This window comes from Neovison vison, chromosome 6, assembly GCF_020171115.1.
Source record: "Neovison vison isolate M4711 chromosome 6, ASM_NN_V1, whole genome shotgun sequence".
Classification (NCBI taxonomy): Eukaryota; Metazoa; Chordata; class Mammalia; order Carnivora; family Mustelidae; genus Neogale; species Neogale vison.
Window position 1 is genome coordinate 125,614,474 of NC_058096.1, and position 15,591 is coordinate 125,630,064.

Sequence of the window (15,591 nt, forward strand, 5' to 3'; positions counted from 1 at the left end):
GTCATATGTCCCAAGGAACCTCCTAATACATAATGTGTTCTCAATATTTGTCAAATGAAAGAAGTAAAATAACAAATTCCAAGACAGCAAAATGAAGATGATGATATTGAATTAAAAAAAATAATAAAAACATACCTGTAATTGATGAAAGAATCTTCTCATTCACCTATTTTCTTCTTCCCTTTTTATATAGGGATCAGATAGAGGTATAAAATAGAAAACATTTTAATTGAGTGATAGTGTTAGATTAATATACCTATCGTATAGACCTGAGTCTCTTCAGTTTATATCTTAGCAGAAGGTAAATAATTAGTAGTTAATTATGTAAACCATGGTTAATTATGTAAATCCAGTCACCGCTTGCTAGGGGGTTCTCCCAGTAGAAGGAAATGGTGCTAACCCCACTTTAAAAAGATTTATTTATTTTAGAAAGTGCAAGTGAGCAAATTGGGGGAGGAACAGAGGAGAACAATCCTGGAGCAGACTCCCTGCTGAGCAGGGAGCCCAGTGTGGGGCTTGATCCCCATGACCCATTAAATCATGACCTGAGCCGAAACTGAGAGTTATGCACCTAACTGACTGAGCCACCCAGGTGCTCCATCATGCTAATCCCGCTTCAGTTCCTCTCAAGGAAGATGGGCTAGAACATGCCCAGCCTTCCCAAGAGAAGGTGAAAGACTAGAAGAGAAAGAAGACAAAAGAAAGAATCAGATGAATGGATAGTTACTGATGATTTACTATGTTCAAGGCATTGGGGAGGTAATCAGAAAAGATGAACATGGGGCACCTGAATGACTTAGTCAGTTAAGCATCCAGCTCCTGGTTTGGCTCAGGTCATGATCTCGTTGTTGTGGGATCAAGTCGCTCATTGGGCTCTGCACTCAGCATGGAGTCTGCTTCACATTCTCTCCCGCTCCCTCTGGTTCTACCCCTGCTCATACTCTCTCTGTCAAATAAATGAAGTCTTTTTAAAAAAGGAACACAAGATTCAGACTAATTGGAGAGATAAAACTTAATAAAAAATACAAGATAAAATTTAATCATTTAAGATCTCATTAGAAGAAATGAATGCTATAAAAACAGCCCACGAAAGGGGGCACCTGGTTGGCCCAGTCTGTTAGGTGTCTACCTTTGGCTCAGATCATGATCCCAGGGTCCTGGAATTGAGCCCCCCATCTCGCTCCTTGCTCAGCGGAGAGCCTTCTTCTCCCTCTCCTTTGCCCCTACCCCTGCTTGTGCTCTCTCACTCTCAAATAAATAAATAAACTCTTAAAAACAAAACAAAACCAAAAAAACGGCCCATGATGAAGTGCCAAGTGAATGAGGTAGATGACTTATGCTCCACATTCTGGACGAGGAAACCCCCCCCAAGAAAAGCTTTGCTAGTGGTGGTAAGTTCTTGGTACTGTATAGTAACAAGACACTAGAAGATGACAAAGAGAGTAAACTCTGTAATTAGAATATTCTGAGGACCCTTGAGAGGAATTTAGTGGCTCTGCCACTGAAGTAACTCATCAATTTTAGGCGGTGATTCAGATATTTATTACTGCACTATCAGGATCCAAATTGAGAAACTGTGTTAAGTTCTTTGTGGCCTCATATGGAAGGTTTTCTATATTGTAGTAGCCTTTAAGGTTGGAACAGCCATTAGTTAGGCTAGGACAGCCTAGATTAGTTTTTTCCTTAGGATAGATTTGGCTTAAAAGAGAAGGATGGGAAAGGCAGAAAGAGCTGTCTGCTTTCTTCCTTCTGTCTTCCCAGGGAAGTTGAGCTAGATATTGCTTTCCCAACCCAGTATGATGTTGTATCTTGTGGCTTTCCCATTCCCCAGTGCTCCAGAGGCCTGCTGTATAAAGACAGGACATTGGTTGTACATCTACATCTCCACAGCTGAGCAATGTGGAGAACATAAGGAGATCCTTTTTTAGATTTTTCGGGGCTTGATGGACTATGCTACAACCATCTTGTCACTGCCAAGTAGACCAGAACAGTTCTTTATCTTAACTATCTAATACTTTATTCCCAAGCAAAATTTATATTTGGTGTGCTTTTTACTGAAGACCGTTTCTTTATAATTATACCTTGTTGATGGTGCATTGGTCAATTAAAGTATTTATGCTGCAACTTCCTGACTTTTTCAAATTCTAATGGCACTTACTGTTTAAAACATTCATTTGAGGGTGCCTGGGTGGCTCAGTGTGTTAAGCTGCTGCCTTCGGCTCAGGTCGTGATCCTGGGGTCCTGGGATCGAGTCCCGCATTGGGCTCTCTGCTCAGCCGGGAGCCTGCTTCCTCCTCTCTCTCTGCCTGCCTCTCTGCCTGCTTGTGATCTCTCTGTCAAATAAATAAATAAAATCTTAAAAAAAAAACATTCATTTGATACTGATGTATTGCCTAGAATTGCTGAAATAGTAATTGCCTTCTTAACAAATGAGAGGTAACAGATAACAGTATGTAAGGCCCGGGCAGTCACTGGAGAATGATAAATAAGTTGAGGACAAAAATAAGGAGTTGGAAAAAGAATTTCCTGTGCTTCTTTCTGTATTTTAGGATTGCACTAATACAGTAACCACTAGCCACATTTAGCTTTTGATCACCTAAAATACACTAGTCTCAATTGAGATGTACTGTAAATTTAAAATATCTACCAGATTTAAAAGACTTAGTATAGAAAAAAATAAAATATTGGTTATGTATTAAAATGATAATATTTGGATATAGTGGATTAAACCAAATATATTATTAAAATTAATGCTACCTCTTTCTTTTTGCTTTAAGTGTGGGTACTCAACAATTTAAAATTACCATGACTGTAGTGGTACTTTAATAAGCAATGTAATGGGACAGATGGTAGCTATACTTGTGATGAACATAGCAAAATGTATAAACTTGTCAAATCACTAAGTCATATATCTGAAACTAAGGTAACATTGTGTGTCAACTATAGTATTAAAAACATAAGTAAATAGAATTACTCTGACTTACATTTCTTTTGGACAGCAGTGTTCTAAAGGGCCAAGCACTGCGCCATGCACATAGCAGATGCTCAGTAAATGTTTATCAGTTGACCAGTTTTAAACTTCCAGTAGCTTTGTCCTTTGTGCACAGATTAAAAAAAATTAGGAGAACCTGTCTAGGTCAAAAGGATTAAGTAGGCTGTCAACAAAGATTAAGTAAAATTAATTTAATTTAGAATCTTTTTAACTAATTATTTTCTTTTTTTTTTTTAAAGATTTTATTTATTTATCAGAGAGAGAGAGAGGGAGAGAGAGCGAGCACAGGCAGACAGAATGGCAGGCAGAGGCAGAAGCAGGCTCCCTGCCGAGCAAGGAGCCCGATGTGGGACTCAATCCCAGGACGCTGGGATCATGACCTGAGCCGAAGGCAGCTGCTTAACCAACTGAGCCACCCAGGCGTCCCACTAATTATTTTTTCAAATTAAAACCTGCCTAGAAATAAATGCTATACTGGATGAATATTGAAAACATTATCCTAAGTGAAGGAAAGCCAGTTACAAAAGGCCACTTACTGTATAATTCCACCTTATGTGAAATGCCTAGAATAGGCAAATCCATAGAAACAGAAAGTATGTTAGTAGTGACCCAGGTGCTGGGGATAGGAAAGAATGGGGAATGGCAGTAAATGTATATGGGATTTCTTTTTGTGGTGATGAAAATGTTCTGAAATTAGATAATAGTGATGGTTGTACATCTCTCTGTAAACTGAATAAAGTTACTGAATTGTACACTTATAGAGAATGAATTTTATGTGAATTATATCTCAGTAAATCTGTTATAGAATTATTTAAGGCCAAAATATAAAGGATAAGCTTATTTTTTATCCATCAACAGTCCAAAAATAATTACTTAAATAACATAAACTACTAATACATAATATCATTACTTTAAATATCCAGATTTGAGATAATCAATATATCATGTCTTTTTGAAGCCCTATATTTACCTGGAGAAAACAAATTTAATAGACTCTTTCTAAACTGACAATGGTAGTCAAAAAAATACTGATGATGGTTTATATATATTAAACCTGCCTGAATAATTATGTTTTATTAGCATTGTTACAGAAACTTTTTTAAGGTCAATAATACCGTGTTTTTTCTTTTGTTATAAAGGATTTGTATAAGTCCTTGAAAATACTATCTGCAGAACTGGTACCTTGGCATAATTTTAAAAAGCAGGATGAAAATGAAGGTATCAGAATTGAAGATCTGTTGTTTATAGTAGATACCATGTTAGAAGAAGTTGAAAATAAGGAAAAGGTAATGATTAATACTTATGTAAATGTTTACTAAAATTTTAATGTAATCTTATCTTAAAAACTGATAGTGAAACAGATATTGATTTTATTCTACTAAGATTCTTTTTCTCTTTTTAAAGTTTTTATTAAAGTCTTGGGATTATTTTAATATGTGAATGGTTTCTCCCTCTCTTTTGGACAGGACAGCAATGTGCCAAACTTAAAAACTTTGCAAGCTATTGTTTCTCACTTCCAAAAGCTATTTGATGTGCCTTCTCTAAATGGAGTCTATCCTCGAATGAATGAAGTTTATACTAGGCTTGGAGAAATGAACAATGCTGTGAGAAACCTCCAAGAACTCTTAGAATTAGGTGATGACTTTTGTCCTTTCTGGCCCCTGTTTAAGAATTATTCCTAGAGGCGCCTGGGTGGCTTAGTGAGTTACAGCCTCTGCCTTCAGCTCAGGTCATGATCCCAGGGTCCTGGGATCAAGACCTGCATTGGGCTCTCTGCTCAGCAGGGAGCCTGCTTCCCCCCCCCCCCTCTCTCTGCCTGCCTCTCTGCCTACTTGTGATCTGTCAAATAAATAAATAAAATTAAAGAAAAAAAGAAGAAGAAGAAGAATTATTCCTGCAGCGCCTGGGTGGCTCAGTGGGTTAAAGCCTCTGCCTTTGGCTCAGGTCATGATCCCAGCGTCCTGGGATCTGCCGCCTCTCTGCCTACTTGTGATCTCTGTCTGTCAAATAAATAAATAAAATAAATATTTTTTTAAAAAACGAATTATTCCTGGGGCGCCTGGGTGGCTCAGTGGGTTAAAGCCTCTGCCTTCGGCTCGGGTCATGATCCCAGGGTCCTGGGATCGAGCCCCGCATCGGGCTCTCTGCTCAGCAGGGAGCCTGCTTTCTCCTCTCTCTCTGCCTGCCTCTCTGCCTACTTGTGATCTCTGTCTGTCAAATAAATAAAATCTTAAAAAAAAAAAGAATTATTCCTAATAAACAAAAAGTAGGTTAAAAAATTGAAAAGTAAAAAAACTGAGGATAACTAAAGCATAAAATATTTGATTTAATGATGATGAAATTCTCTTTTAAAATATCCTTTTAGGGACACCTGGGTGCTTTAGTCATTAAGCATCTGCCTTTGACTCAGGTCATGATCCCAGCATCTTCCCTGTTTGGTGGGAAGCTTGCTTCTCTCTCTCCCCGTTTGTATCCCCTCTCTTGCTGTGTCTCTGTCTCTCTTCAAATAAATACATAAAATCTTTTTTTTCTTTTAAAGATTTTATGTATTTATTTGACAGAGATCACAAGTAGGCAGAGAGAGGAGGAAGCAGGCTCCCCGAGGAGCAGGGAGCCCAATATGGGGCTCGATCCCAAGACCCTGGGGTCATGACCTGAGCAGAAGGCAGAGGCTTTAACCCACTGAGCCACCCAGGCGTCACAATAAATAAAATCTTAAAAAAAATAAAATATCCTTTTCTTTCTCTCTTTCAGATAGTTCATCCTCATTGTGTGTGTTGGTGAACACAGTTGGAAAATTGTGTAAACTGATTAATGAGGATGTGAATGAACAGGTTATGCAGGTATTGGGACCTGAAGACCTCCAAAGGTATTTATTTTAAAAAGTATCTTCCATAGTGCTTGGATTGGTGAAATTAAAGACTTTCAGAACTTCATAAGTTATTTACCTTTCCTGTTTGGGTTAGCATCTTTTAAATAATTTGACAATCTAAAATAGTCTCACACCTTATTGATGGAGAGAATGCCAAGCATTTTCAAGATAAAAAGGGATTGTAGGGCCTATAAGTTTATAGAGGGTGAGTCAGGTCTCCAGCATTATTGCTATAAGCATGTTCCAAAGGGCAAGTATATATGGAGAAAGTCATACCTTGTTAGCAATTTCATGTTAGTGTTTGGAATATATGAACAAGTCCTATTTTTAGTATACTACCATAGATCATTTAGTAATTGCTAACAATGTATTATTTGATTAGAAGATAAATGTTAAGGAGTTTTTTTTTAAAGCTAGTCATCTCTAAAATAAAACCTGATTTTTAAAAAAATATGGAAACATAGTTATACCTAAAGCAACTCTTCCACCCCCCCCCTCAATTTTATATTGTAACATATATACATATACCACCTATTCCACATATTCTGCAGGTTCTCCAGGAAGATCTGGCACTTGAGTTTTCTGATACTTGATGCTTTTTAAAGGAACATATATCTCACTATTGGTCTTTTTCCCTTTCCCACATTTACACTGATGACTGATACTTAATGTTTAATAAGATACAGGATATGAAAAACAATTTTTAGAAAATGTTAAAAAGCAAGGTCTCTTGGGGTGTGTGGGTGGCTCAGTCAGTTAAGTGTCTGCCTTCCGCTCAGGTCATGATCCCAGGGTCCTGGGATCGAGCCCCACATTGGGCTCCCTGCTCAGCAGAGAGCCTGCTTCTTCCTCTCCCTCTGCCTGCTGCTCTGTCTACTTGTGCTCTCTCTCTATCTCCCTGTCAAATAAATAAATAAAAATATTTTTAAAAAAAGAAAAGGAAGGTCTCTTAAAAATTCTCAAGCTTTCCACATTAGGAATGTTAAATAAATATAACTTTGGAACACATGTTTACACTGATAATAAGAAATTTTTTTTTTTTTAGAAAAGTGGTATTAGATGAAAAAAGACCTTTTTAAAAGGAAGGATTGCAGTAAATGATTATTAAATTTATATTGAAGTTAGGAAATTTCTTTCCATTTTGAAAATGTTTTATTTCAATCAGATGTAAGAACCTTAAGTTGGAAATTCAGTGTAAACTGTGCATTTTTCTTTAAAAGCATTATCAACAAACTGGAAGAACATGAGGAATTTTTCCCAGCATTTCAGGCATTTACTAATGATCTACTTGAAATCTTAGGTAAGATCTTTGTTGGTAGTGATTAAATTTCGAGTCTTAAGATGTCAATGGGTTTGAGAGATGAGTGTTCCTTAGTCGCTGTATTAGTGCTTTTACTTAGAGTGTTTTGGTAGAAGGTGTCTAAAAAACACTAAAAGTTCTGGAAGTATACTGCTAACTTGTAATTAGAGTTGGTTGGGGTTGGTCTATAAAAAAGAGAAACACATAGCCTTGAAAGAGCTAAGGGCTGCCTTTATTTTGAAACTATAAAATGAGAAATGGTATTACTCTGACTAGGCCCAGTTAACCCTGACTCTGGCATGACCTAATGAGAAATCTTTGTAGGATTTATGATTTTGAAGGTGTTTAGTTTGGTTTTTTTTCTTCCTTTTTTTTAAAGATAGAACTTACCTACTGTGTTTTTTTAAATATACAAATTAAATTTCTTAGGTGATAAGAAGTAATCTAAGGTAAACATCTGTAGAAAAAAATTAATAAATCTGTATAAGGGAGAACATACATTTGTATTCTCGGTCAGATTGAGGGTTCTATTATTAGTATTATCTTTTAAAGGGGAAAAAATGTAATTTGCTTAGGAATCATAGGCAAAATAGTGACCCAAGGCTCTTAATTTAAGTGTGATTATATATGGCTATAAAAGTAATTTATCTTACTATTAAGAACACTTTAAGGTTTAAAGTGATTTATTCACTGATGAATATTTTTTCTATATAATTCAATTGAAAGATTTTTTTTTTTTAAAAGAATGCCTTGTTGACATAGGAAATTAAATTAGAAGAGGAGGGGTGCCTGGCTGGCTCAGTGGGAAGAGCGTGCAGCTCTTGATCTTGGGGTTGTGAGTTCAAACCCCACGTTGGGCAGAGAGCTTACATAAAAATAATAATAAAATTAAATTAGAAGAGGAAATGAGGTTTAGTAGAAGATAAGGGAATGAGTAAATTAAAATTTGGTAAGAAGACGAATAAATGAAAAGAAGCATCTGACTAGAATACCTGCCCTGGTAAACATAAAGGAAGTTTTGTGGCCAGTTTTATGTAGACTGTGGAAGCAAGGGGGACAGTGACTGTGCATTAGGCATGTGCATATATTTGAAAAGAACATAGCAAGGGGAAATGTAATTTGAAAGCTAAACTTAAAATGAGACATGAAATTGTAGAAATGTGTTGCCTCATATCCCCAAGACCCTCATTTCATAAAATAATATGATTTTACATGCTTTGGGGTAACAGTTAAACAGGGAGGTTCTTCTCATTAGTAAACATTTTAATAGGTGCACAGGTAACACTTATTTTAGAATCCTTCTACAGAAACTTCCTCTCAGATATTATGACACTCAGCATGGTTCATGGGGGATCATTTACTTCAAGAAGCCATGTCTCCCTGCATATGAGCTCTGTATTTATGTCACAGTTGAAATTCTGGAATTAAAAATAACATTTAACATTGGGAAAGTTAAATCTGTCTGGCAAACATAACTATGTTTATTATTACTAAATGTCATTTTAAGCATCAACTACAGAGTGTTGAACTGAATACTAGATGTGGAGAAGGACTTTGTTGTTCTCATATAAGGGGTGTGATTAGCTGAGAATATTCTCATATTAGCTCAGATCCTTTTCAAGTTTCATTTATAAGGCAGATACCTCATGTAGTGAGAATACAGGTGCGATTTCAGAATGGGGTTCAGGGATTAACTTGATCTTATTATGATGCAAGGTGTGAATCAAATTTTCTGTTGCAGATTTGCTTATATTTTTTTCTGATATCTTGACACTTTGTAAGTGGATCTAGATAAGTATTCTGACTGAAGTCAGGAGCTTGAGTAGCATGGGCTATACGTTTAGGTTAAAAAAAGCAACCAAAATTCAGCTAAACATGGAAGAAGAGAGGTGGAATCTAAGGAAGCATGTTTTATATAGAGGAAAATGAGTTTATAAACTGTGGCCTATCAGAATAAGGTAGAAAACAATGGTAAGAATCTAGAGAACTTGACGCTGTCACTTGTAGGGTTGGAGCCTAGATAATGAGAGAAAAGGACCTTGTTTCTTCAGCGTCCAAAAGCTTACAGACAGTGAATTTAACAGGCTGAGTGTAAGAAGACAGTTTCAGAAAGAGAAATCAAATTCACAAATAATCTGGCAGAGAAGAACCTGAACCAGTTGATCTCGTAAGCTGGACCAGCCTAAGCTCTACAACATGTTGCATCTGAGATTTGTACTTTGCCTCACACTTTTTACTAGGTAGATGTGTTTCATCCTAAAAAGGTAGACCTATGAATGATCCTGCTAATGAGAAATTTTTCCAGTAGAATTAAGGAGAGGACTACCTTCTGTGAGAAGAAATCATTAAGTGTTCAGATGGGACCCAGAAAAGAAACAGCTTTTACCCAGGATTTCACCACGTAGGCTCACCCATGTAATTACATAGATTTAAAGCAGCAATAACATCACAAATGTGGCCAGTAGGATTGCTTAATAAGAGCACACTGCTGATGAGATTAATATCAGAGTCAGAGGATACTTGAAGGTATATGGTAGCTTTACAAACAGATGCCCTGTGAAGCATCTGTGTCTGAATCAGTGACACTCTGAATCAGTGACACTCTTGTCATCACTATTAGAGAAAAATTTCACATGCATTAAAGTGCTAGTGTTGCCTTTGCATTTGAGATTTGCTTTGCTTAGAAATTCTCATTTCATCTGAGCCTATCACTAGATAAAGCTACTCTTTTCCTTATTGTTTTTCTGTTACAGAAATTGATGACTTGGATGCCATTGTACCTGCAGTAAAGAAATTAAAAATACTTTCATACTGAAAACAAATCAAATCATTTTTACTGTGTAAATTGCATTCTTAACATTCTGAGTATTTTGTAGGATCTTGCTTTGAGACAAAGGTTATAAATGTGTTTACTCTCAGAATTCATCCCCTTCTTAGTATTGGGTCCTTCCCATCTATATTTTTATTAACTTTGAGATTCTTATATAGAAAACATTGTAAGCTAAAGTGGTAAGCATTTCTTCAGTGCTTAAAGTTTAAGACTGTTTTAAAGTGTAATGTATGAGTAAAACAGAAACTCAGATTGCAGATAATAAAAAGGTTGTATTTAGGTTGAGGTTTTAGTGACCTTTTTGATTCTGGGAACAAGGATTGCCAGTGGCTCTCTTGAATTCAGCCAATAAGAACCTTCTGCTTCCTGGCAAGGAAATGGCACATTCTATTAAGATAACCCTCAGGGCACTGCCTTTTCAAAGCAGGAGGAAGAAAAGGATGAAGGAAAAAATGTTTTATCATTGTGTTAGGATAGGAAATGAATTATGAGGTAATATAAATGAGCAGATAGTAGTCTCTCATTTAAAATATCTTTTTACAATCTTGATGTAATATACTTTTTATAAGGACATGAAATCTTAAATAAAGTTTTTGTGAAGAATTTCCAAATATAAGTGTCCTCAGTGACTTATTTATATTATGCACAAATAATGAATCATATTTTCTTACAAGGCTGAGCCTTGCTGCATTTTATTTTATGTGAGAATACTTTCCTTGCTGCCTTCTGCTGCTTCTCTGTTCTCAATATTCAGTCTGATTTTTTAAGGGACCAATGTTACTACACCCCACCCCACCCCCGCCATTCTTCTATAAGTAGCAGGCCTAGGTTCTTTCTAGATTTAAAATTCTTTAAATTGTTTTGCTAGGCTGCAGTCATATTTCTAAACTCTAGCCCAGAATTTGTGAAAGAATCTGTGTCTTTGAGGGTTAAGTAGAAAAAGTAATTGGATACTCAATAATGTAAATACTCTGAGTTGATTAGGTTACTCCAAGAAATTGCTATGAGGCAGTTGGTAAATCTAACATTATATGAAAGGAAGAAATGTAATTTAAAAATTATGTTAATTTAAATTCTGTTAGCTAGTTTAGGAGCCTCTGGTTAGCTCTTAGTTTAAAACAGGTTTTCAGACTCTTCCTCAGAGGCCTCAGAGTTTTTTTGGAAGGTCACTGGAGGAAGAACTGCAGATTCCCTCTGTTAGATCTACTTTTATCCAGTTTTAATTATTGAAAATATAAGTACTGCAGTTATTGTTTAGCTCCTTTTTGAACATTTTAATTGATAAATAATTGACTAATACGCTGTATGTATTTAAACTATACTATTTAATAAGTTCTAATACACACACATATATACCCGTGAAACCATCACCACAATCAAAATACTAAACATACCTATCTCTCCAAAAGTTACCTCTTTGCCCTTGGTAATCCAACCCAGCACCCTCCTACTTGTAAGCAACAACTGATCTGCTCTCCGTCACTATAGACTCATTTGCATTTTATGGGATTTCATGTAAATGGAATCATACAATTGATTTTATTTATTTAATTTATTTATTTTTAAAAGATTTTATTTATTTATTTGACAGAGATCACAAGTAGGCAGAGAGGCAGGCAGAGAGAGGAGGAAGCAGGCTCCCTGCTGAGCAGAGGATGTGGGGCTCCATCCCAGGACACTGGGATCATGACTTGAGCCTAAGGCAGAGGCTTTAACCCACTGAGCCACCCAGGCGCCCCTCATACAATTGATTTTAAAAAGCTTTTTTCTTTTTTGGTCTGGCCTCTTTCCCTCAGCATAATTATTTTGGGATTTTTGCATGTTGTTGTATTTATTAACAGTTCATTTTTTTTTATTGTATAGTAGTCCATTGTATGAGTATACCACAGTTTGTCTATCCATTCACTTACTGATGGAGATTTTAGGTATTTTGAGTTTTTTACTACTACAGGTAAAACCACCATAAAGATTCATGTTGTTCAGATCTTTGTATGGACATATACCTGATATCCAGTGTCTTGAAAACTGTTCCATATGCTTTGTTCTTTGTTTTGTTTGGGTTCTGGTTGGTAGAGGTAGAAGGGTAAATTTGGTTTCTTTTACTACATCCTGGGAGTGGGGGTTTGGAAATATTAAGTCTGAAAATATATAAAGTTTCTTGGGTTGTCTCTTCATTATTTTTTTCTAATTTTATGGCTTCGTAGTCAGAGTTTTGGTTTGGGGTTTTTTGTTTGTTTTGTTTTTTTGCATCAAGTCTTTGGAATGTGCTGAGAGTTTCTTTGTAATTTTCTATGTCATGAAATGTATACATATTCTACATGTTGTTTTTTTAAAAAAGCCTCATCTCTATTTGATATATACTGCCAGTAAATTGTTTAAATCTACTTCATTTCTGTCAATTTTTTTGTCTTCTTGATTTGTTAGTTTATCGGAGTTACTGAAATTTCTCTGGATTTGTCAAATTTGTTTTATGTATTTCAAACATATTTACATATACATATAAATTCATAGTTGATAATATCTTCTCAATAACTCTTGCTTCTCAAGCATTTCACTTTGAATGCAGGATTATCCTTTTAATTAATAGCTGTTGGATATTTATTTTCCTTATTTATTTATTTATTTATTAATTTTTTAAATTGTAAAACATAACACATGCTAAAAATGGTATAAACCACAAATGTCAAGTATGATGAATGATTATACGTGAGTACCCATGCAACAATCAAAAATATAGAACATCACCAGCACTCCAAAATACAACCACCATGTCCCTTCCCCCAAAGGGTAACTATTAGCTTGACTTATGTTTAGTCTCTTCCTTTTTTTTTTTTTTAATATATAAATAGCTTTGCCATTTTTGTGTATGCCTATACCAGGATAGTTGAGTTTTACATGCTTTTGAACTGTATAAAAACAGTGAATCATGTTCTTTTTAGTGTTTGTTCTTTGGTTCAATATTATTTTTATACTATTGATCTATGTTTTGTCTGTTGGGCCAGGTTATTTTCATTGGTATCTAGTATTCCTCTATGAATATTACACAGTCTATTTGTCTGTTCTGCTGGCAATTGATATTTGGGTTGTTTCTTGTTCCTGTCTGTTGTGAGCTGCTGCTGTTATGTATATGCATCCTTGTACACTTGTGCGCAAGTCTTCTGGAATCAATATCCAAGAAGTATAATTGCTGGGCCCTAGGGGAAGACACTTAATGTATACTGCCACAGAGGCTATGGTAGCTTGGGGGTTATACATTGTAGCAGTTTTGATAGGGAGTGCTTACCTTCAACTTAAGAAAATGCCAAACTATTTTCCAAAGTGATTGTACCAATTTATACTTACACCATCAGTGTGGTGGTGGAAGTATAAATTTTTTCCACATCCTGACCAATTGTTGGTAACTCACATTTTTAATTTTTCCATTGTAGTGTATAGAGTTATTATTATGGTTGTAATGTTTATTTCTGTGATTGCTAATGAAGTTAAGCATATTTTCCTTTGTTGGCCATTTGTATTTCTTTTTTGAAGTGCTTAGGTAATGTCCTTTGTTCATTTTTCTGTTGGATTGTCTTTATATTGATTTGTAAGAGTTACGTATTTTGGACATGAGCCATTTGACTGTTAAATGTATAGCAAATGGTTTTTGCAATTCTGTGTCCTCTTTCCATTTTCCTATATAGTTGACTGTTGAACAACATGGGGTTTGGGGGTGTCGCCCTGCCCCCATGTGGTCAAAAATCTGTGTAGAAGTTTTGATTCCTCAAAAACATAACTACTAATAGCCTACTGTTGACCAGAAAGAAGCCTTTACTGATAATGTAAGCAGTCAGTTAACACATATTTAATATGCTCTATATATTCTGTACTGTACTCTTATAAGAAAGTAACCTAGAGAAAAAAATGTTAAGAAAATCATGGGGCTCCTGGGTGGCTCAGTGGGTTAAGCCTCTGACTTTGGCTTGGGTCATGATCTCAGACTCCTGGGATCAAGCCCTGCATTGGGCTTTCTAACTCAGCAGGGAGCCTGCTTCCCTTTCTCTCTCTGCCTGCCTCTGCCTACTTGTGATCTCTCTCTCTGTCAAATAAATAAATAAAATCTTAAAAAGAAAAAGAAAAAATGTTAAAATCATAAGGAAGAGAAAATACATTTATAGTATTGTACAGTATTTATAAAAAAAAAATCCACATGTAGGTAGATCCATGCAATTCCAACCCATGTTGTTCAAGGGTCAACTGTAGTTTCTTTTTATGAACTGAAGAACCCAATTTTAGTATAGAGATGTATGGTCTTTATAGTTTAGTGCTCTCTGTCTTATGAAATCTTTCTCTAGTCACAGTTGTAAAGTTATTCTCCTATATTATCTTAGAGTTGTACAGTTTTGCCTTCTCACATTGAATCTAATCACCTGGAGTCAGTTTTGTTTTGTTTTTTAAAATGAAAGTATAGTTGGCATACAGTGTTACATTGGTTTCGGGTGTACAACATAGGGATACAACAACTCTAGGCATTATAATATGCTCACCATAAGTGTAGGTGCCATGTGTCACTATACAGTGTTATTACAGTACCATTAATTATATTTCCCATGCTGCACCTTTTATCCCTGTGACATACACATTCCCTAACTAGAAGCCTGTACTTCCTACTCTCCTTCACCCATTTTGCCCATTCCCCCAACACCTCTGCACTCTGGCAACTACCTGCTCTCGACTTACGGATCTCTTTCTGCTTTTTTTTTTGTCTGTTCCTTTGTTTTGTTTTTTAGATTTCACATAGAGGTGAAATCATATGGTTTTTTCTTTCCTCTGCCTCAATCGTTTCAATTACCTTAATAACTCTATTGGTTCATCTTTGTTATCTCAGATGGCACAATCTCATTTGTTTTTATGGCCAAGTAATAGTATATTGTGTCTATATACCATTTATCAATGGGCACTTGGATTGCTTTTTTAAAAAATTTTGCTTTTAATGATTGTAAATAATGCTAGAGTAAACATAAAGGTACATATGTCTTTTCAAATTAGTCTTTTCATTTTCTTTGAGTGAATACTCAGTAGTGGATTTATTGGATCATATGGTATTTCTACTTTTAATTTTTTTTTAAAGATTTTTTTATTTCTTGGGACGCCTGGGTGGCTCAGTTGGTTGGACGACTGCCTTCGGCTCAGGTCATGATCCCAGGACCGGGATCGAGTCCCACATCGGGCTCCTAGCTCCACGGGGAGTCTGCTTCTCTCTCTGACCTTCTCCTCGCTCATGCTATCTCTCACTGTCTCTCTCTCAAATAAATAAAAAATAAATAATAAAAAAAAATTTTTTTATTTCTTATTTTATTTATTTATTTGACAGATGAAGATAACAAGTAGGCAGAGAAGCAGGCAGAGAGAGAGGAGGAAGCAGGCTCCCGGCTGAGCAGAGAGCCCATGCGGGGCTCAATCCCAGGACCCTGAGATCATGACCCGAGCCAAAGGCAGAGGCTTAATCCACTGAGCCACCCAGGCGCCCCTCTACTTTTAATTTTTTGAGGAACCTCAGTGACTGTACCAACTTACATTCCCATCAGCAGTGGACAAATATTCCCTTTTGTCCACATCCT

At 36.0% G+C, this 15,591-nt stretch overlaps 2 protein-coding genes across 8 annotated transcripts in view; one reads left to right on the forward strand and one right to left on the reverse strand.

The window, feature by feature from the left end:
- The window catches only part of CEP70 (centrosomal protein 70), a 128,938-nt gene that overhangs the window by 101,807 nt on the left and 11,540 nt on the right, over positions 1-15,591 (forward strand). For 4 of the 7 annotated variants that reach the window (XM_044252267.1, XM_044252269.1, XM_044252272.1 and 1 more), the window contains 4 exons: positions 4,132-4,278; positions 4,459-4,627; positions 5,747-5,861; positions 7,085-7,164. In XM_044252267.1, the coding sequence (XP_044108202.1) occupies positions 4,132-4,278; positions 4,459-4,627; positions 5,747-5,861; positions 7,085-7,164 (511 nt within the window). Of the gene's footprint in view, positions 1-4,131; positions 4,279-4,458; positions 4,628-5,746; positions 5,862-7,084; positions 7,165-9,917; positions 10,670-15,344; positions 15,356-15,591 lie in introns of those variants that run through there. The other 3 variants (XM_044252270.1, XM_044252273.1, XM_044252271.1) reach the window with 3 other exon arrangements.
- Positions 136-15,591, reverse strand: part of ESYT3 (extended synaptotagmin 3) — a 75,529-nt gene continuing 60,073 nt past the window's right edge. The window contains exon 23 of the mRNA XM_044252265.1: positions 136-181. Within this exon, the coding sequence (XP_044108200.1) occupies positions 163-181 (19 nt within the window). The 3' untranslated portion in view covers positions 136-162. The remainder of the gene's footprint in view (positions 182-15,591) is intronic.